At 37.5% G+C, this 23,295-nt stretch overlaps 2 protein-coding genes across 11 annotated transcripts in view; one reads left to right on the top strand and one right to left on the bottom strand.

Moving 5' to 3' along the window:
* LOC108977106 (myosin light chain kinase, smooth muscle) overlaps positions 1 to 23,295 on the top strand; it is a 103,015-nt gene that overhangs the window by 77,123 nt on the left and 2,597 nt on the right. For 7 of the 10 annotated variants that reach the window (XM_018946613.1, XM_018946616.1, XM_018946611.1 and 4 more), the window contains 10 exons: positions 5,985 to 6,153; positions 8,677 to 8,722; positions 8,779 to 10,083; positions 10,167 to 10,512; positions 16,399 to 16,767; positions 20,313 to 20,587; positions 20,687 to 20,925; positions 22,159 to 22,441; positions 22,512 to 22,853; positions 22,920 to 23,196. In XM_018946613.1, the coding sequence (XP_018802158.1) occupies positions 5,985 to 6,153; positions 8,677 to 8,722; positions 8,779 to 10,083; positions 10,167 to 10,512; positions 16,399 to 16,767; positions 20,313 to 20,587; positions 20,687 to 20,925; positions 22,159 to 22,441; positions 22,512 to 22,853; positions 22,920 to 23,196 (3,651 nt within the window). Of the gene's footprint in view, positions 1 to 5,984; positions 6,154 to 8,676; positions 8,723 to 8,778; positions 10,084 to 10,166; positions 10,513 to 12,931; positions 13,033 to 16,398; positions 16,768 to 20,312; positions 20,588 to 20,686; positions 20,926 to 22,158; positions 22,442 to 22,511; positions 22,854 to 22,919; positions 23,197 to 23,295 lie in introns of those variants that run through there. The other 3 variants (XM_018946612.1, XM_018946619.1, XM_018946618.1) reach the window with 3 other exon arrangements.
* LOC108977108 lies at positions 6,318 to 8,108 on the bottom strand. The gene is made up of 3 exons (XM_018946622.1): positions 7,837 to 8,108; positions 7,586 to 7,779; positions 6,318 to 7,521 (listed from the first exon to the last, which is right to left on the bottom strand). Exons 1-3 carry the CDS (start codon positions 7,983 to 7,985, stop codon positions 6,488 to 6,490), a joined length of 1,377 nt encoding a protein of 458 aa, XP_018802167.1. The 5' UTR covers positions 7,986 to 8,108; the 3' UTR covers positions 6,318 to 6,487.

Below are 23,295 nucleotides of genomic sequence, written 5' to 3'. Positions count from 1 at the left end.
ACTAATGGCTTTTTTAAACTATTCAAATGGGTAAATTTTGAGATTTCTTCTTAGCAGATTAGCGTTGTTAGGTTAATTAATGTTCAACATATTCAATTTTATTCTAAGGTTTTTTCTAAGAAATAATGTCGTATGGCAACTAATTAGTTTATACCTCAAGGCATATGTAGGTTTTCTTATTTATTTTCTATAACAAAACTCATAAGCCGCTTATTATATTTTAAAAAAATTGACTTTAGCTGATATAAATGAACACATATGCATTTACATATGTATGTATACTGAAGTAAATAGGTATGACATATATGTTTACACTCTTAACTGTATATTTAGTTTGCCATGAAGTTTGTAGCTCCCAGATGGTCTGATGCTTCCTACTGGGTGTTACAAACTTTCCCTATAACAAGAATATACATATATGTAAGTATAGCATATGATCAGCATAATGAGCTGAGACGACTGAGCCATGTCCGTCTGTCTGTATATACGCGAACTAGTCCTTCAGTTTTCTAGATAACAATCTGAAATATTGCACACTTTCTTTCCTCACAAAGAAGCATTTGTCGGAACCGCCGAGATCAGATACCATATAGTATAATAGTCATACAAACTGAATAATGAAAATCAAATCATTTTCTGGGAAAAATTTGTATTTAACGACATATCTTCAAGAGTTTTCGATTATTCTGATCGGAGCATTATAGCATATAGCGGTTATAAAAACTGACCGATCAAACTACGGTTCGTGTATGAAATCTTTTAAATGTGTGAAGGGTATTATAGCGTCGTTTCAACCGAAGATAATTTTTTTCTTAATATCATGTACATATGTTTGTGTGTAAAAAATCGTACAGAAGATTATGATAAAAAGGAATAATTACATACTTACATACATATATGATTTCCTCTATTCTTTACTCTTTTATAAGCAGCATATGTTTAATTGTTGTTATTGTCGCCATTAGCACAAAAACCTACAACATACATACACAAAGGTATGTATGAACATGTTCATTTTATGCACATACTTCTAAAATTAACAATACATAAACTATTCGCCATATAAGTGAAGTTCAATAAAAACGAGTATTGTTGTCTGTCTACAAAAACTCAAAAACATTTTGTTCCTGTGGCAAAGTTTTTATTAATCGCTTGCAACTCTGCCTCACAGCAATCTTGAAGCCACATGAAAAACTGCATCATACATACTTACATACATACATATGTATACAAATTACTAAAAGCTATAGTTACTATTCATGTGTATGTAATATATCATGCATACATATTTATATTTAAAAAAATAAAAAACATCGCGAACTGAAATAAATATAATATTATATGTACCGAGCTGGCCTCAGTGCCAGTCCAGCCGTAATTTTTACCGATTTGGCGAGGCGCGCATGCCCCCTGCGCATGCTTTAATCACGTACATACCTACACAGAAACGGTCATATGTACATACATCTATGAATGTATGTACATATATATTTGTCAACTAATTATTGCTGTTATTCGGAGTGCGCATGCGCCACTGTACTTATTTATGACATTTCATTTGTTTTGTTTTTGTTTAAACCTTAAAATCTCCTCGGCGATCAAATTACCGCAATTGTTGTGCTACTCAGTTCCGCACTACACTCGTCACTATTGTCACCGCCTTCGTTGCCTGTATGTAAGTCGTTACGTATTTACATATTTTACGTGGTTTTTGCGTTGGATGCACACCGGTGATATGTATGTCCGCCACTTGGTGTTGTAAAGTTTAATTTTATGAAGTTTATAAGATTCAAAACGAGCTTGTACAGATATGGTCGAATAAACAGAGTAAATGTACAGAGCAAATATACTTACATAAAATATGTAGACGCGATAATGGGTGAAAGAAAAGCGTGAGCGATAGAAAATCGAGGCTTGTAAAGGCAGGAATGATGCAGAAGGTCACCCGTTTGACTCAATGATTTAAGCCTGAAGCAATCCTTTTCTAATGCTTTCTTGCGATGACAACAAAAGTTGCGCCTGTGGAGAAATGAATTCAGAGTTCTGAATCTAGAACGATGATATTCATGTATCTAGTCAGCGTCTGAAGAATATTAAGCAAACAGGGTAGACGGTCTCTGTAGAACTGTTCAAAGTTGGCGAAAATGTGTTGATAGTAAGCATGCATTAGTCCATCTGCAAAATATGGCTAGACAAAATAATCACCAACGCAAACTATCAAGAGATCAGTCTGGTGTCCTTTTCATACAAGTCAATTTCCTGTCCGATTACAAGGCAGCTTTCGATAGTCCAAATAGGGATTATGTGTATACTTTGTAGAATGACGTTGAGCAATATTCTTTGCCTCATAAAAGGAGAAACAGACCCACAAGAACATGTTGATATCACGCGAGAGTTTAGAGAAGGCAACGATCTATCTTGGAACTTCTTTAACCTTGTCATGGCGTATTTTACGCAGATCAAGTGTTCATCGGGCGGCCACGATGTTTCACCATTATGTCCAGTTATTATCCAATGCTGACGACGTACACATAATTGGGTGTATCAAGCAGAATGCCTTCGAAACTTTTGTAGTTATCGAGATGTAATCTGCTAAACGGGTTTTACGGTTAGAGACGACAAGACGACATATATGCCAGCTGGCAGAGAAATGTGACCGAGATCGAGCTAGTAGCGGAGAAATATATTTTCGAAGCGGTAAAGGACTTCATATATCTAGGCACCGAAAGCATCTGTAATAATAATGCCTGCCTGAGGGCCCAATTATGAATAACAAATGCGTATGATTACGGGCTCGGTAGATGGTTAGGACATTCAGCAACTCATGGACGAAGTCAAAGAGTAATGAGCTGAGTGTTTGAGGTCCTTCGCAAATGTTTGGCCCTTTGTATGTTGATGACGGTAGTAGTATCGGGACAAGCGACGTGCTGTTTCACGACATTGATATATAATACTTAACTAACAAAATAGAAGAAGCAGTGTCGAAACTTGGTTTAGAAAGCGCAACCTTATCAAATGCACCTAAAGAAGATTATTACGTCAGGCCGAACCCCGATAGGCTTGATAATTAATTTAATATATAGTTGTGCATGTTTTTTTTCGTTTGGTACTCTGAAAAATAGGTTCCTAGACACCTCTTCAAAAACCTATGAGTTTCATTCATAATGATTTTTTTTTTCATTGAGTTATAAAATACATAAGAAATAAAAAACTTTTCCAAAAATAATCAAATTTCAACCGTTGATATCTTTTAAACGGTTGGGTTTACGAAAAAATCGTATGAGACCTTTTTTGTAGAGCATTCAATTTCCTACAAAACCTAAGGAACAAAATATTTTTTTTATGTGGTTGGAAGCGAGATATACATTTTTCTATCTGAAAATAAGAAAGCAATAGAAAACTGTAAGTAGGAGGACCTTCCTGTTACAACTAAGAACTCATTCGTGGAGAGGCTTTCTTAGAGGTGTCTAGGAACCTATTTTTCAGAGTACCAAATGAAAAAAAAATAAAAAATTGGAATCACCCTAATATATATATATACAGTTATGTGAAAAATAATAAGGACAGTGGCCTGCAGGTAATGAAGTTAATGGACATTCAGAAATGTGGCGAAATCAACGGTAATTAACTAATCAAATTTATTGAGAACAAATTAAAGTTTCTTTACAGTTTAACCCATATTTTGCTATGTTTTGTATTTTATTTACATTTGTTTTATATAAAAAAATACAATAATATATATAAAAAGGTAACTAGTTTTCATTCAGAAGTGATGATATTAATTACACACTAGTTTAATATCTTTTTGGAAATCACTCTTTATTTAAAATTGATCAACACCGCTTTGGAATATAATCAATTAGACTTTGGCAGAGGGAAACTGGAATGGCATTCCAGGAATTTTGAATAAGTTGAAAAAGTTCTTCATTATTAATTGGGGTATTTTTCTCTGCACATTGACTTTATTCCACAAATTTTTAATGGAGTTTAAAAACGGGGACTGCGGCGACCACTTCATTATTGACCCTAAACCACTCTTTTGTACTCTTAGCCGTGTTTTTAGGGTCGGTGTCCTGAATAAATATCCACTTAAGTGGCATATTCTGCAGTAGCGTACTGTGTAGTATGAATTCTTATAGTATTGTCACTTGTCATTTTCCTTTTCAAGTACTCTGCGGATAGTTAAGGGGACAACACCAATATTCAAATCACATTTTATAAGTTTTGACGAAATAAACGGACTTTTCTTAACATAGCACACTAAACATTCAGTAAATTCACTACTTTTCTGTACGAATTTCCTTGTTTAACTAAATATTTAATATGTTCTCGAGTTTTCGGATCGCAGTGGTTATCCTTTCCAATATCGATACAATAAAAAGAAAACCCAGGGTTCAATTGATTTATATTAAAACCAAAAGAATTATTCTTGCCTTATCTCTGCAAAAAAAAAAAACACGTTTCAGTAAGACTATTTTTGTTACTGATTTTAAATAGCACGCGGTATTCATTAAATCGCACAACTGCTTACTTTTTACGAAATGTGTGCAAATATTTTGTATTTGTCTGATGGAATCTGTTTTTATAATTTAGGAGTGAAAAAAATGCCGTTAATTGGCGGAAAATTTTCATGACTTACTATAATTTTATTCTTGTTTTGGTTTTATGCATCCCTGTCCTTATTATTTTTCACATAACTAATCGACATCTATATCTCGATTAGATCTCGATTAGTTTAAGGTATCCGTTAGGGGAACACAACTACTAAACTTGATCTCCTTTTTATACAGTTAACTGGAACAGTAAATTACCTGTGAAAAAAAAAAACAGTGTAAAAAGGGAAAACGTGTAAATATCACATTTTACATGTAAATCTCTCTTTTCGTACACTGAAAATTTACACCATTAAAACAATGTAGATTTCCATGGTATTGTATATGTATTAATTTTTAATGGACAAACAAAAAAATATTCTGGGAATGAAAAAATATACTAATAAATTTCAAAGTTCATGCTTATAATTTTAAAAAATCCGTCCTTAATTGCTGTGTATTTTTAACATTTACTTCTACATATACATACATATGTAGTTCTCGGTAGCAGAACTTTCTTTTTATTGCAAAAAAAAATATATATATAATTAAAATAAAAAACACGTGCAAAAATTGTAAAACCGTTTAAAAAGAGAATTGAGAAGTGTACAAATAAACCGTATAAAATAATCTGTTCAAAAAGGAAAACAAGTGTATACTCTGCGCAACATATTACTAATGCATAAAAATATTGCGGTTATAATTGTAAATTGAGATAAAAACTAAATATAGTCCTTACAGAAATCAAAACATGCAAAGCTTCATGTTATTATGTCAAAAATTTTCAGTTTTGGTTTTATTTGTTTACTAGGAAGTTCATTTCGATTACGGTTAAGTATTTAGACCAACCTTATAATATTTCGTCTGTCCAAAAGAAATCTACCGTTGAGAGAAATGATAAGGCTGTCATTCCGAGTTAACCTTTTCTAATAAACGATTATACAGCGTATTAATTGTCAGTTAAGAGTAAATGGGTTCACACGACAGTCGGGTAACCGGAACGTATCCGACCAAGGACTGTAAACTCGGCACCATGCCTCGAAATTAGTGCAAGGATGTTTCCCTCCAATGGAAGTTTCATGCTTTTAGATTCTATAGTTGTAATATGTATTATTGGTATGAAATTAGTTGTAATACATGCTATTAACAAAATTTTTTTAAACACAGATATGTACATTTTATACTCTTCATAGTAGTCAGTCTGTGCTTTGTGCCGTTTACATATGTATATACGGAGCACATATTACTAGCGATTTTCATTTCATTTTAGTATATTTGTAATTAAATAAGTAAATTATTTTATTTTAGTTCTAGTTGATAAAATGTGTGTTCTCCAAAGAAGTTCGTTTACACTCTTCTTGTTGGTATTTATGCATGTATTTTTCTTTACAGCCGGAATACTACAAGGACGCACCACACTTCCGACCTATAGGTGACGGTCCGGAATACCGCCTGGAAATACCTAGCGCCAAGCTGGACTTCACCGGCACTTACTCTGTTATAGCGAGCAATTGTAATGGTGAAGCAAAGGCTGTCATCTCATTGCAAATTTTCGCTAAAGGTAAGTAGTGGAGCAAAGTTTTACTTAGCGTTAATTCAAAAAATGTTCATAACACAAATGCCTTTGATTTATAACAGACATTGTAATTAACTATCTAACTTTTTTTTTTTTAAACATAAACTTTGTTGTGCAATAATTTTGAGGTGAAACGCAAATATGAAGTGAGATTTCAAGCAATTCACATGGCACTAGAGCATTATAAGTCATAATCATTTTCAATCGAAGAGTAAAATTCCATTTGTTCGGCACTTAAATAGTTGTTTTATTACATTTCAAAATTAGAAACGATTGCGCTCCATTGCATTTAATATAAACTAAACATTTAAACACTACTTTATGGGCCACCAAGATAGATTTTGTTGAGTCGAGGAAATACCACATCTTTCCAGAAATCCTCAGCAGCTCCGAGTAAGCTCGCAACAAATTCCATATCGGCTTGCACCCAGACATAATGCAAGGCCCCGTTAGTGTCAAAGGTGGGACTTAGTACACAATACAAAGCTTTAGTCACATTTGCCATATACATTTGAATCTGAATCTGAGCCATGTATTTGGGCGCAATTGTTTCACGTCCCTCTAAGTACTTTTCAAATTCATCGTCTGTTTTTGGTGCTTTTATTTCCACAATGTGGTCGTCGGTAATTCCATCAGGCGATGCGCAGATATATGGATAGCTTTCATTAAGCAATAAACCACATTCAGTGTATGTCTTGTTTTCTAGTTTTTCTGTTTGTTTTAATATAAAACGCTTGTGTTGCTTCAGTTGTTGTCGTTCCTCGGCATTGAATTCGCGTTCTTTACAGAAAAGCAGTTCCAAAATATTTTCATCTTCTAAGGAATCTTTTCTCGATGCGATGCGATGTATGAGAGAACAACGTAATCGCATATACTGCGCCTCTAACCAAAGCCGTGTCTTATAACTACTTTTTGAGACCTCTGAAAGACGTTCGAAGAGCCCATGTTTGGCTTGTTCCTCCATGTGCAGGCCGAAGGTGCGGCAACTCTTTACACCATTGTTTGATGCATCCAACATTGTATGATGTATGAATACCGGTTCGAACTCTTCCAATACCGATCTACAATGACGGTACAGAGCCGAGTCTTTTAAGCCTAAATTGTCCATCTCATCAAGCACAGCCTCGAAGAAAGCTCGCCCTTCGCTTTCACTTACTGCAGCTGCTTCCAAATCAGTTTCAAGACGTAATTCGTCACAGGCGAATATGTCACGAATGCGCAACGTCTCCCCACGTTCCTCCTCGATTAATGCTTCCGTTTCTTTACCCCAAAAATCCAGTATTGCCGTAGATTCGGTATCTGTACTCTTGCGATGCAGCCAGAAAATAAAAGCTAGTATATGTGGACAGGATTCTGCAAAATGCAATATAATTTCTCATTATATGCTGGTGTTTGATATAGTACGAGAAAAACATACCTTTCTTTGTGCAGAGACCGCATTTTGTCTCTGAAATTTCATCCTTTTTCTCATCTACTTTCAATGAAACACGTACATGCGACTCATGGCTTCCACCATTTGCTGCCGGAAAGACAACGGCACGCACATCAAAAATATCTCCGGCTTTTCTCACTTGTACATAGTCTATGAGTAAATCTACATCTGTGCTATTACTAAATACAATATATAAATGATTATTACATATTATTTTAATTTGTTAATAAACATACCTGCTGCCGGTTGATTGGTTCTTCACACTACCACCGCTGGTGGCAATTCTTGTGACGAAGCCGAATATTGTTTCGCTGCGCACCGTTGGTATATTGTTAAGGTCTGCTTTGCGAAATCCTGGTTCCAATTCCATTTGAATCATAATCATTTTTTGTTAAATTATAATTGATAGCGACGCTACTATAAATGTTATGAAGATTTTGCTATAGAAATTGTAAACGAAATGCAACTATATTTAGACAACTGCTTATAAAAAGTACCAGATGTTGCGGAAAATCAAACACTACAAAACACTTTTACAGAATTGATGTTGCCACCCTACCGTATTAATTTTTAGTGTAATCTGTCTGTAGCACTTCAATTGCCAAGATTCAGCTAAATTGCGTACTAATTTCTGTCATCTCTGCATCCGCAGATATAGTAATGGGTAGGCACGTGTGTAATTAGCTAAACATGTTTAGTTTTACAATGAAATATATTTATTTTGGTTAAATGAAATCAAAAGTGAAATACGTGGTATGCTATACAATTCACCGATAGGTGTCGCTTAAAGCAGTAACGGAATGTCTTCGCCTACATGTATGCAATTTATTTTGTAATATCCGGAAGAGTTTTGAAATTTAGTTTTCTATTTCTGTAATAGCGAAAAATCTAATTTGCTTTTAATCTAATTTTCGAACACGTGAAAACGTTACCTACTTTCAAATATGTTCCTTCTTCACATATGTATGTATTCACGTTAGGGCTAAGATATGCAAAATACAATTCAGTTAGAATTGTTTATAACCAAAAAATAGTGTTTTGAGTATTTTATAATTTTTTAACACATTCCCTTATAGATATCCTCAACAATTCGCAAATGGAGAAAGGGTCCATTCGACACGGGTGAGTATGCCGCATTAACTGAAAGGTGTTCAAATGTTATTGTGTATAATTCACAGCAACGTGGAAACCTTCCCGCGCTTCATCCGTCATCTGCGTGATTTACGTTGTTGTGACGGTGATGCCATCACTTTGGAATGCCATGTTGAGGCACTCCCGGAACCGGTAATCATATGGGAGAAGGATGGACGTGTGCTACCGAGTGGCAAAGATTCCATAATGTCTTACGACGGCATCAAGGCCACACTGAGTATACCACGCATTTATCCAGAGGATGAAGGCGAATACACATGCGTCGCAAAGAATAATCTTGGCCGGACACTATCCTCGGCTTGTATTATTGTCGATGTGCCTGAGGAGAAGGAGAATATGTTAAATCGTCAGCTGTCCCGTCCCAGCGGTTTACTCTCGGCAAGCTCAACACCACGTTCAACACCGCGTTCCACGCCCAACCGTTGCCTTTCTCCACGTCGTCTCTCTTACCGTTCGTCACAAATCGATCTGAGTGATGGTCGCATAGGCAGCTATCGACGCGCAATGTTGGACACTCGTACTTTGGCTGCGCCGAAATTCCTAGCCATTCCCCACAGTCGTGTCGTCGAGGAGGGTGACAATGTGCGTTTCCAATGCGCGATTACCGGTCACCCAGCACCTTGGTCGACATGGGACAAAGAGGGTATGATTGTTACGCCTACTGCCCGGATCGCTGTGAAGGAGGTGGATGATTTGCGTTTCCTGGAGATTGACGAAGTCACTTTCGATGACGCTGGTCTGTATCGCATCACCTTGGAGAATGACTATGGACGCATTGAAGCTACGGCGCGTTTAGATGTAATTAGCCGTTCGCGCTACTCACGCTCTCCTTCCGTGCGTAGTGTTCGTGCAAGTTCTTCGAAACGCAATGCACACCTACGTAGACGTATTATGGGACCATCGACGGCTATAGGTGGCCGCATGGCGTTGGCTACTGGCTATCGAGGCTCTTCGGTGCCATCCTGCAAGTTCTACCATAACGGCACTGAGCTGGGTGAAGATGATGAACGTGTGCAGATTGTGGTGAACGAACACGAAGCACTGCTTTGTATTGACAATGTGACGGAGGATGACGAGGGTCTGTATACTTGCATCATTCAGTGTGATAATGAACCGTTGATCACAAGCACTTGGGTGAAATTCGAAGCAACGGAAAGTGATGCATTGACAGCACGTCTTAGAGAACCGAGTATTTCTCGAGCCCTCCCCGCCAAAGTAGAAGCTCACGAACGTGAGACTGTTGACTTGCGCTTTGAGTTGGATTGCCATGAACCATACACTTATACGTGGACGCGTAATGGTGAAGTGTTGGTCGATGATGACGATTTTAAGTAAGTCCATAAAGACACAGACTCATAGTGCATACTGTGATATACAAATACATGCATATTTTTAATTTTCGTCATTTTCTTAGCCAAATCGACCATGGCAACGGTGTTCTCTGTCTGCGCATAAACGATGTTTTCGATTTAGACTCCGGGAAATACACGTGTGAGGTACGTACAGCCAGCGGCTTGACATGCAGCACTACTTGTCAGCTGAGCGTCGACGAAATCGCCGATGTTGTCGAGTCTGCGCCAATACTGTTGAAATCGCCGCTGGCAGTGCTAACGAATGCCGGCGCAGACGAAGTGGTGTTTTGTGCGCATGTTCATCCACCTGAAGCCAGCGTACAATGGTTTGTTGCCGGTCGTGAAATCGTTTCCGACTATGTAGATGAAGAAAACGCCAATGACTCACTCGTTGGGGAAATAACAAAGGTGAGTTATGAAAAAGCAGCAGTTATTTTTAGCAACTACATTTCGTTAAAGTTTAACATTCGACAATGACTAACGCGTATCTTCACTACACTATCGACAACAATCGCATATTTCTTGTAAGTAAATAAAATCAGTACTAGTATCTATGATCCAAAAGACTTTATAGACCTGGAAACTTTTTTTTTTTACTATTTTACTAATCTTACTTAAAATAAAAATAAAGCAAATAAGGAAGGACTAAGCGCGGTTGTAACCGAACTTTAGCAATTTGCAAAGAAGAAAGCCGGAGAAATAGTGATAGGTATACGGATATACTATAAATGTGCCACATATTAATTATATGCTCCCTGAGTTTCATTGAGGTCCAGTTATCACCACCAATACAGTGTTAGAAACTAGTGATATCAGTAATATGGAGCATAGGGCAAGTTTGCCTCTACCTTATTAATTTATTGATTTATCGCGTTTTTAGTAATTTCTAATAGAAACGTTAATGAGCGGGCCACGCTCATTTTTCCAAAATTTTCAACTCCACGGCTGCCCTTTGCTACTGCGAGGTTCTGTGGCAAATTACAGTTTAGTATCTTAATATAATATATATATTATCCAGAGCTCACCATAGTTATGATACTTTATAAGTATCCGCTTAAAGACGTTTTGTGGGCGTGGACAGATATATGTATATATGTAGAACTCTACATTTCTCTCTATTGGTTTCACTGTAGCAACATGTTGCCAGAATATATAAATGAATGAAGCATATCCCATATATTTCTGAAACTTTCATTCTTGACGCATATCCATATGTACATGTATATATAGCTCAAGGTCACAATACATCTGCGCACCTTATATTGCTTCCTCGGTTTGCCGCTCTGTCTGCGATTTGACTTTGGCGCTCTTAAATGTTTATTGTGTCAGACAAATGGAGCATTTCGTGACATAAGTAAAACGATCCAAAGTCTGCGGTATTCATGAATGCCAATTACTCAATGACAGCACAAATTTCTTCAGTCATAATAGCAAGTCTGGTTGATGACCCACTCAGCTATGCTGTTATTGTATTCAACGTAGTACAGTGGGACAATATTGCACATTTTATATTTTCGAAAAACAAAAAACACAAATAGGTGATGGAAATTCAACCAAATTGGACAATAGCTTTGGTTATTAAAATTGTGCCTTGTATCCATATTCGTAACAGTGGTCTCACTGAGTGGCATGCTGAGCTTCTTCAAATCAAAGATTGTGGTTCCATCTTAATCTGGAGTTTGGTTTAGGTGTTCATGTCTACTTCTATGCGTTTTCTGCATGTATCGTCTCCAATCTATTGACTTATGTATGTACATATGTATTAATCCTCTTTATCTTGTTACTAATGTTCAACCGCTTTCCTGACCGCAAAGGCATCTGTCTAGAAGATGCTACAGTATTACGGAAACTTGAAGGTTTGGTCAAGATTCAACTCCGAGCAATATATTTGGGGGCCCACTTTATTAGACATCTTTGAGCCATCTGTGTAGATGTTGTAAATTTCGTTGAGAAGTCGCATGCTGCTACGTGTTCCACACTCTTCTAGCGTGAGTTTCAAATTTAATTCAGCTCGGTATTTTAAAAATATGTTGACGGCATGATATCGTCTTATTAAAAGATTTTATTACATTGTACAATTGGTGTCGAGCATGATCGAGCTAAGTATATAAATCAGTAGCGCGCTGGCAAATTTAAGCTGCCCATATGAGTCAAAGAAAATAACATAAAAATTCGAAATTCTCTAGCAGTGTAAATATGTTAATTGGTACATAAAATAACAATAAATATTGTGAAATTCAAGCAGTAAAGTAGTGGACAGCTATTGTGTAAGCGTCGGCAGTGGAGTGCTCGTGCACACAGTAGCAAAGCAAAGAAAAAGCGCATTAAAGACGGTAAAAGTGGAGTAGCAGTTTCGAAAATCAAACAGACGCCCGCACTTGAAGCAGTGATGCTATGTGAAATCATTAATTTTTTCTTTAGCTTACACCAGGCAACATTTTTGGATTGCTCAAATCTAAAATGCGTGCTTTGTTTTGATTCCTCTGACTTTCCTCCTCACAACGTCACAGAATCGCAATGTTGACTCCGTGCCGTAGCACACCCATTGCCCAGTGAGTATAAAAATACGCGATGTGCCCACTTATGCACTCAGGCACTAGATGCTTAACGCCGGCGGCTGAGCAACGACACTTGATGAGCGCGCTTCGAGTTCGCAGCTTGCGTCGCTGCGTTTTCGTTAAACACACAACGCTGTCGATAACTGCCATCCGTAGTATACTGCCCTCATATTGGTAAATGTATGTATGTACATGACTTTGGGAACTCCGCGGCAGCAAAGCGTTGACTCAACAAACTAAGCAGCCGATCAGTCAGTTGTCGGAGAACTTCGAGGCGGTGCGCTTCCAACGCACTATCGAAAATATGGTTTTATATCTAATTGAAAAGTGATCGAAAAACAATAACAAAAGCGCCATGCTACTCAAAAAGGTATGCGCAGAGCTTAAAAATTTTTCCTGAAAAAAAAAATTTATAAAAAATGTTCCGCGGCTTTACATATTTACGTGTCATAAATTTAACTGTGTCGAATAATTTTCAATGAAAAATGATAACAATTTTCTAACGGTGGCGGGGTGCAGTTGATACAATGCTTGCCACTAATTTTGTTCCTTCGGTCGCGGAAGTGATTTTAACTTATAGCTACAGTGTTTATTTACACTTTCTTGTTGACAAAAATCGAAATTATCTAATAGTATAAGTATATGTTTAGGGAGCTTATCTCTAAATATAAACTTTATGAATAGCAGCCGAGATAAATTCATTTCTCAATACAAACATATATGGCACACATGTATGTATGTATGTAAATATGCTTAAGTATGTAGACTCAGTGACTCAATGACTAAGTGACAAATAAGTAACTTCAAATTTAAAAGTATACAAAAATAGCCAATAACGGCATTTTTGTGATGTTTCCACTTACCGGCTGAAAGTGAGAAACTTTTTTACTTCTAATCATTAGAATTAGCATATTTAGTTTAGCTACAGTAATCGATTTTGTCGTATTTATGAAATAAATTATAAATAATTGGCTTTAAATCTACAAGGGAATTCGGATAAATACTTAGCCTAGTAAAATAGTATACTTTTACCTCAATTCTGCAGGTCATGACGGAGAGGGCTTTTCACTTCGCCAATGGAACTGTTTTTTCTCCAAACTGGCGTCGAATCGCTTCAAGAAGTTGACACATAAAACCTCTTTTACTGTTTTTGCCCTTTTCCCGTTAACAATGTAGATTCTACTTTGTAAATACCATACTAGATAACGGAGGTTATCACTTTTTCAGCCGGTGGGTTACTTGGGCCTGAAGGGTGAAATCTACTTTTCCTTGGTCTTTGGGGTGTATCACGCGGTCTGTTGCGATGTCTACTGTCTGAAGTATCTTGCGCACCCTTAATCGGCGGTCTGCCGTTACGAAGTCTCGTCATGTTATCTTCTTTGCCGAAGAGGTGTAATATATTTTTAATAGATATTGATAGCTAAAATTGTATTTGCTTGTTCGGTGACGTCCAATCTATTCCTTAATATTTATGCGGTTAATCCATTGTTCAAGGGAACTGAGCCCCTACCTTTATCACAACAATTACAATTTGTCACAAGGTCATAATGAATCCACAATAAGTAGGGAAGGAGAAGGTTCGGGTGTAACCGAAGTGAAATTCCTCATCACCGGACACTCACCGTCGCTGCCCGGAGCTGTCCATATGGGCTGTGGCGAGGCAAAAACGATTGTTCAAAATTAGAGTCTGCAACTCAGAAATATATTTTTCTTGAACCAATAAATGCAAGCCAATGTCAGCCAGGAGTGAATGAATGGCAATTATACCATTAGTTTTCGTTAAGCCACCGCGAACTAAAAAACTGTCTCAAATCCACAAAAGTTAATAAAAATTTAAAAGAGCGGTAACTATAAATTATGCACAATTTTCTCGACAAAATGGTAAGAGATAATTTGAACTAAATTTTTCCAAAATAATGTCCGCACTCGCTCATTGGAACGTACTTACTATATGTCTGCTTATAGTAATAGCTTTTGTACGAAAGTAATAATGAAAACGTTGTGTTCATGAAATTAGTCCAGTTATGGGAAATGTGCGGCTATGAGGACTATTCATATTGGGGAATTCAAATATTTGAACGTTGAATTATGTGAAACTTGTGAATCAGCGAATTTGAATACAAAATAGCAACATATGGTATATAAAATGGTCGCACGAGTATAGAGTAAATGTATAACTTTGATATTACTCAAGAAGATATGTGTTTCAGGTGTTGTTAAGCTTATTTGTGTGATAGTTTTCAACGAAAAATTTAAATATCATGTACTTAGTCGTGTCATAGGTGACCAAATCGAATAAATTCCTTTAATATTATTGTTTTATATCGGCCTGAACTTGCAATAGATCTTATGGCAACAAGCATATTATACAAAATAAAATTGTTGTTAAATCATTCACGCTTCGAATATGGTAGCTATTTAAATTAATGGGGGTATCATCTTCAAATATTATATATGTGCTGAGGTGTAGGCGTGGTACACGACCCGATTAGGTTTAAAGATAACAATTTTGTTTTTCAATTACGATTTCATATCGTCACCTGAAATGCAAAATAACGTATCATCAAAAAATTCGAAATTGAGGGCCTTATTGATTGAATCGTACTTCAAATTACACACATAATATTACATATTTTCTATTTCTGCGCTCGGATATAAACCAGTTTTAACCAACATTAAAATTTTGTTTCACTCATGTTCCATTTTATTTCGTGTTTCATTCATGCCACTGTAAATTTCCGAAAATGTTGTTACTTTATTTTGCATTTCAGGTGACGATATAAACTTTGACTATAAAAAGATCTAAAATTTCTTCTCAGACACTGATATTAGGGATTAGAGTGGGATTAAAAAACTGACAAAATATGGATATTGTGTGTTATCTCTAGCATTGTAGGATTCCTTTTAATCGCGGAGAGACCTGCTTTCTTCGTTTGTGATAACTGTTATCCATTATACCTAAGCAAGAGTTTAGATAAATGTTGATAAGGAGCCCATTTACATTATCGTTGTTGAATGAGCTGTCGAAGAAGGTGAGAACATGCCGTTAGAGCGTAATTCAATGATCGCACTCAATTTACCCGGGTAGCACTCAGTGACGTGCGGCGTTCTGAGCATAACTGACATTTTCTGATTACTGTAACAGTTCACTTAGGCTCTTGGCGTCCCAATTGACTTGCCTTCTGGAAATTTGTTGTTGTAGCAATATTTTTTCATCGCTCTCAGCTGGGATTATTGCCAAACTGAGATCGGCGCCAAGTGGGCCAACAACGCAACTATTGACGGAAAAAAGCTGAGCGGGCGCAATTAATTAGCACAGCTGCGACGCCTCGCATTGTCAGTTCGATACTAGTTGTCGCCGTGTTGTGACGAGTGTCGCGTAATTTTCCAAAACATTCGCGTTTCCATTTCGTTCTTTCGATTTACTTTCCACTATATTTCTTTTATTTTATAAAATAATACATTGTTATAATAGGCGGTTGCGCAAGTGTCGCATTATAACTATCTACCGAGTGCCTAAGTGCGGGTAAGACAAACAAAGCATTTGTTCATTTCACCTTCAACTTCGCTTGGCGCGCGTTTTGTAGATAACTCCAAATATAACTCCTCCATTGTTCATTATTCCGCGTAAATAGCGAAACAAGCATTAAGAGTATTTTGAATTGTTTTCTTATTCTTTGCATTTTGCGCGCTCTGCTTTCTATTTTTCGGTGCTGCTCTTCCGTTTGCTGTGCAGCAGTTTGGCGCCTCGCGTGTCATCAATGAATCGGACGGTGTCCGCATACTACGCATACAGAACGTCCAGCCGCATCACTGCGGCGAAGTGCAATTGAGTGTCACACATTGCGGTAAGTCCAGTTCGACCCTGCGCGCTTACACCAGTCTGGTTGTGCTGCCAGGACCTACGTCCATTCAAGGCGATTCTACAGAAACCACAAGTGCCACTGATAAGGCCATTGAAGCGCTGAACGGTTCAGAGCTGCCAGAAATACCTGCTTGCATTTTAGAGGGTCCACAGGATTACACTGCTCACGTTGGTGGTAGCGTTAAGTTGAGCGTCTGCTACGAGGCTGTACCGCGTGCACAAGTCTGCTGGTACAAAGGGGTAAGTGTCATAAGCATTTTAAACCGTTTATATTTAATTATAAAAACATTCCTTCTAACAAACGCCGGTAGGCGCTTAATTTTTTCGTTTTCTTATTACCCAACCGCGCTGGTTATACCATAAAAGTATATGGCGGTGCCCGGTTGGTGGTTAGACAGACAATTGAGGTTGGCGCACCTTTAAAGGTTACTTGACTTTAAACCAGAACGTAAATGCAAATTGCGTCATTGTAGGCAACAATACTAAAGCCGACTTTAATTACTAACGCTTTTTCTCCTATCACACTGCACCGTAGGTATGAAGCAAACAAAGCAGCAGCGCTTAGTCTGCAGGGAAAATTACCGCATAGGGTTTTGTGAGAAGGTTTAATTTTATTGCGGTTTAGTTCTTGAGGAATATCTCTAATATGCTGAGATTTGAGACTGAGAGCATGTTATATAAATGGAAGTTGATAAATGGAAATCATTTTATAACTTCAACATTAAAATGCATAATTCTTGAAATTAACAGATTTTTATAAGATTTCCGTGGAATTACTAATGAAAGTGTATGATAGTGATGGACTGAAGAATATTTTGTCTTTGGTAAGATAGCGCTGGCCACATCTGCTATTCTTGGTCACAAGTGAAACTATAATACCCTTTACAAATATAAAATATTGCATACATGAACTTGATATTGATCGATCAGTTTGAATGGCAGTTATATGCTAAGTCCGTTAAATTATCAGCTTCTTGGGGAAAAAAGGAAGGAAATCGTCATGCTTCACATATTCATATATACATATATTAATAGGGTCTCCACCGCTGTCTTCTGGGTATTGCAAACTTCGTGGCAAACTGATCATTCCTCTTGAGCACGATAGCTAGGCGGCGTCAGAGTCGTATTATTGCCAAAGCGATTTCGTGTGGGAGTATGAGTGGAGTGTATGATGAGGGATGTGTCGAAAATATCCAAACATGATTTTAGTTATGAACGTAATTACTTTCTCTGAATTTTCGAAGCAGAGTAGCGAGGAAGGTGCTCGCTAGCTTAGTAAAAGTGTAATAAAAGTTAGTCTGGTCGGCTGCTTTTTAACAGAAAGATGTGTTTTTGAGCAAAAATTTAATCGAAGTCAATCAAAATGTATATTAAATTAATCCTAAATCATCTGAAGTCAATTAAATCTAATTTAACATTTGCACTCTTTAAATGCATTTGAGACAATTTATTCGATTAAAAGATTAATATATCTTTATACCCAGGCGCCACACGTTCACTATTTTAACATCATAAGTTATTATTCAATATCCATATTTGCATATACATAAGTATCTAGGGGGATAGTGGGTATCGTCTGCTAAGTATAATCGCATATGCAAGAACCCAACAGTAAATTAAAGAGGTTGCAAACTACCTCATAAACCCAACTCAATCTCAATTAGTCTACGTGTTATCCATTTTCCGGACATGGGGCTGGTAAGTTTTTCCTAATACTGTCTTATGGAATCAGGTTTGGTTAAAGGATTTTAACCTAATTCTCTTTCATAACAAAACAAAAAGATTTAGTTGAATTACATGGACCATACCACCTGAATCGAAAAAAAGCTACATGCAAATGCATTAGCAACTTGTTTCGGAGCTTTTGTTTATCACTGACGAAGCAACAGTCGTAAATAGTTCGATTTCAACAAGGAATTCTTAGATGTGAATTAGTAGTTTACCTGACTACTTTTGTGTTTCATATGTTTCAATTTTGTTTTACAGTTCGGGCAAAAAGTATTAAGACTTCGTTCATATTTTTAAAATTCTTATTATCCCCTTAAAGCCAATACACTTGTGCCACCGCTTCTTTCAATCCGCGGAACTGTTTTTAATAGCTTTCAATGTGCGGAGCGATTCACTTTCAATGACAGCAATTGACTCAAAACGGTTTCCCTGCAGTAGTCATTTGAGTACACTAAATAGCCAGAAGTCACATGGAGCTAAAACAAGCGTTGGTGACGGCACGATATTCGCTGAAAATTTGACGACCTCCTCACGAATAATTTATGCAGTATGTATTGTCGTAGTGCAAGATCCAAGAGTTGTCGGCTCATATTTCCGGCCTCCTTTTATGAATAGCTTCGAGTAAACGACTCATAACAAATAGTATTCCTTGTTTATAGATTAGCCGGTCGGAAAAGAATTCGGAGGAAAACTGTCAACATAAACTTGATTTTTGACCTGCTTTCATTTTCGGCTTAGGCTCACTATCGCCCCGATATTCGGACGGTTTATCCTCTGTTTTTGCATCGTAAGCATGGATCTAAGACTCATCGCTACGTTTCATGGCATCCTAGTAGTCGGAAGCTAAATACTTTCTGTATTTTTCCATTATTTCATGAAATTTCTCCTTATAATTTTTTTTTTAACTTAAAATCCTATATACGAGCATCACGTACCAATTTCTGCGAGATTTATACAGGTGTCTTTCGAATGTTAGTTCTAAATTTAAAATTATAATGAATAAATTTTTTAATTATAATGGATTCCGTTTTAAGAATATATACATTTTTCACCGTGTCTGTGTTATATCAATTATTGGCAGTCAGTTCCTTGCTTTAAATTTCGGTTAAATGATTATCTCCAAAGACGCTTCCAAGACTTTTCGTGAAGCCATTACTCAAAGCTTGCTGTCTTCCACCGCCATTTATAGACAAAATTAGTGCGATAAAAATGCACATATTTACTTGTCTACCTACGTATTACATTTGTTTTGATCGGACACTTCTATAGCAAAGCATTCGCCATTGACTTGAGGTTTTGTGGGGTTCATCAGTCCCAGCTTTTTTAAATACTGACGCAAGCAAATTGTGGAAATAAATAATGCAATATTAAAAAAAAAGCAAAAAAATGCCAAGCCAAATGTAAATAAATCAATAATTATAAGTATAAAAGAAGAGAATTGTCACGATCGGTTTGCGGTGAGGCTATGCACCTGCTGCTTCGTCTCGGTCGCCTTTGCCTTCACATCGTCATATCAACACATGTTACACATTACACGCACACACAACTTTGAATATACCAACATACGTAATGACCTCAAAAACCGCAAGAACAATGCTTTTTTGTGGCAGTGCGCGCAACCAAGGCTTGCTCACATTTCCAAGGGCTTATTTCAGTGAAACATGTCGAACAACAAACTGGGTGGGTGGCTAACTGGAGCTCAGCGCATAAGTGATTGACTGACTAACGAGCTAATTGCTTGACTGAGTTGCTGTCTTGTTAACTAAGCCCATGAGTACCGATGTTCGACTGATCGATTGATCGATCGCTCGCTGCTCAGCTGTGCCCCTGGATTCCATTCCACTGTTGTCAAATGCCAACGCCAAGATATGTGTACCCAGCTGCTATTTATCTACGTACATATGTATATGCCCTGTCAGTCTAACACCTTACACCGCATCATATGAAGTTACACATGTAGATATACTTATTTATTTATTGTTACACTTCAGCACTGAATACTAATGCTAACTAATGATTGCACATATTTTGTTGTCTCTGGAATGTTTTCTTTGTAGTGCCGTCCGATAGTTGAGCAGCGCAACATTTCCATACGCAGTAGCGCTAAGCGTTCGACGCTGCTCATAACTGAGATTGCGGCAGATGATAGTGGCAAGTACACGGTGGAGATCATGAACACGTTGGGCAGCGATGCTGCGGCGGCTTCGGTGGCGGTGGAGGGTCCGCCAGATGCGCCCAGCGGCAAGCCAAGCATCTCACAAGGTCCCGATCGCATTGCGGTCGCTTGGTGCGGCCCACCCTACGATGGCGGCTGCATGATTACCGGCTTCATGTGCGTATAAACCGCAAACTACAATAAAACACTGATTGCTATATGCACATGCTTGTATTTGCTAACGTTGTTAATCGTTTTCATTCTTTAAAATTTCAGCATTGAAATGCAGCAGGTGTCTGCCGAACCGAATGATGAGACCGACGATTTGGCTGGTGGCGAAAGCGGTTGGCACGAAATCGCTACCGTTGTGGACTCATTAGCATACACGGTTAAGAATTTGACACCGAGCGCCACATATCGATTTCGAGTGCGCGCCAAAAATGTACATGGCTGCAGCACACCAAGTTTGCCCAGCGATCCGGTTGAGTTACAAGCCCAAGAAATCCCAACAGAAGGTGAGTGAAGCGTGCGTGAATTTACACGGTAGCACAAAACACTTTACTCTTACCAATGTTAAAAAATAAGCAATTCAGAAAAATGCTTCATGCTTTTTATTCAATTAGGTTAAAAACAAAGGTTGTTTTTTTTTAGACAAGAGGGAATAAAACGCATTTAATTTTAAGTTATGTCCAATAATTTAACTTTATGATAAAGAAAGGGTTTGCCATTATGTTTTGAAAATAATTTTCGTGCTGCGGTGGGCGACTACTTTTTGCAGCAAGGCAAATATTCTCTTCGAATACGTCAATCGTCTTGAGCTTATCTGCGTAGACAAGCGACTTCACATAACCCACAAAAAATAGCTCAATGGCACACGACGCCAGATAATGCGCTCGCAAAAAATTTCCTTTAATAAATTGATAGTTTGGTTGGCTGTATGGAATGTTGCGCGATCTTTTTGGAACCAAAATATCGTCCATATCCTCCAATTCAAATACGAAAAGGTTTTTAATTACGGCTGTATAACGTTCCCTTTTAACATAAATTCTGGCCGGCTTCGTTTTTAAAAAAATATGGACCAGTGATTGTTTGAGGATGTAACGGCGTTTCAACAATGATTTGTGGATTGTCATTACGCCAAATGCCACAATATTGTAAGTCCGCGAACCAAAATCTTTCCGCAAAATCTTCCATAAATTGATTGGACACAGTTCCAATAGTGCGGATTGTTGGGTCTTCTTCGATACTCCGCTCCACAGCAGCAGTAGCGTCTTCGGTGTGGTTTGTATATCATCTCAAAGGGTGTGAATTATCTACAAGAGTAAATATGATATGAAAGCGATTGATTGTTCGAATTAACAACTCTGTTGGGGATAATGTTGACCGTATAATGAAATGTACTGCGCTTTATGTTGGTAATAAATTTGCCAACTTTCAAACTTTGTTTCGAAGTAGTTCTTTTTATTATGAAGCAACCAAACTGCCTATAATTCAAATAACAGTTATCAAAAACACCAATTTCGAAAGAAGTATTGCCGATCGGACAACTAAAAAAACCTTTACATTTGGCTCAACAACTGCTGCAAAACTTTGAGAACTTTACACTTTAAACATTCAACAAATTGTTGAATCTGGTCAGTTTAAAGTCGAAAAAAATGTTGCGCTATGTCAACTGTTAAACTTGTGGATTTTTTATACATGGTCTATAATATAATGTGTCTTATATTTCCGTTGTTTGGTATTTTTAGATTTTCACCGACCGATCTCTGTTAAGTCAGGTGGCGATTTCAAAAGTCGCTTCGAAATACTCGAGGAATTGGGCAAGGGTCGCTTCGGAATCGTTTATCGGGTGCAGGAACGTGAAAATTCAAAACAAATTCTTGCTGCTAAGGTGATTAAATGCATTAAAGCGCAAGATCGACAAAAAGTAATGGAAGAGATCTCTATTATGAAATCATTACAACACCCGAAATTGCTGCAGCTCGCCGCTTCATTTGAGAGTGCCCGCGAAATTGTAATGGTGATGGAGTAGTAAGTGAATTCATTGCTAAATACATATATGTATATTTCTTTTAACAAACGCTTGTTTCGCTCTTTGAAGCATTACCGGCGGTGAGCTGTTCGAACGTGTCGTGGCGGACGATTTTACGCTGACCGAACGCGATTGCATACTCTTTCTGCGACAGGTGTGCGAAGGTGTCGCCTACATGCACACGCAATCAATCGTGCACTTGGACCTCAAGCCGGAGAACATTATGTGCCATACACGCACCAGCCATCAAATCAAGATCATCGATTTTGGGTTGGCGCAACGTTTAAATAAGAATACACCGGTGCGCGTGCTCTTCGGAACACCCGAATTCATACCACCTGAAATAATTAGTTACGAGCCAATCGGCTTTCAGTCAGATATGTGGAGTGTGGGCGTCATTTGTTATGTGCTGTGAGTCATTGGCTCTTGACTGGAAATCTAATTGGTCCTTATGAATATTTTTTGATTCTTGAATAGTTTATCTGGCTTATCGCCATTTATGGGTGATACTGATGTCGATACTTTTTCAAATATTACACGCGCCGACTATGATTTCGATGACGAAGCATTCGATTGCGTTTCCCAGGAGGCAAAGGACTTCATATCGAATTTATTGGTGCATCGCAAAGAAAATCGCTTGACAGCCAAACAATGCTTAGAGTCGAAGTGGTTGACCCAGGAACATGACGAGAACCTCAGTAACAAAATCTGCACAGATAAACTAAAGAAGTTTATTATACGACGCAAGTGGCAGGTAAGGAATGAGTATGAAATAGACATAAAAGTAATATAGAAGTGAATTTACATTGCAAAAGGTTAATAGTTGGCTTAATACTTGACCTGTAAGCATTTA

Source organism: Bactrocera latifrons, unplaced genomic scaffold (assembly GCF_001853355.1).
Source record: "Bactrocera latifrons isolate USDA-ARS-PBARC rearing strain unplaced genomic scaffold, ASM185335v1 scaffold_84, whole genome shotgun sequence".
In the NCBI taxonomy this organism is placed as follows: Eukaryota; Metazoa; Arthropoda; class Insecta; order Diptera; family Tephritidae; genus Bactrocera; species Bactrocera latifrons.
Note: the sequence above shows the minus strand (reverse complement) of the source record. Positions and strands in the feature narration are given on the sequence as shown.

Bases quoted from the DNA above. Each gene is read 5' to 3' on its own strand.
- LOC108977108 (XM_018946622.1), bottom strand. From the start codon at position 7,985: ATGATTATGATTCAAATGGAATTGGAACCAGGATTTCGCAAAGCAGAC. The intron at 7,780-7,836 runs GTATGTTTATTA...TATTGTATTTAG, and splicing joins AACCAATCAACCGGCAGCAG to TAATAGCACAGATGTAGATT. The intron at 7,522-7,585 runs GTATGTTTTTCT...TGCATTTTGCAG, and splicing joins CGGTCTCTGCACAAAGAAAG to AATCCTGTCCACATATACTA.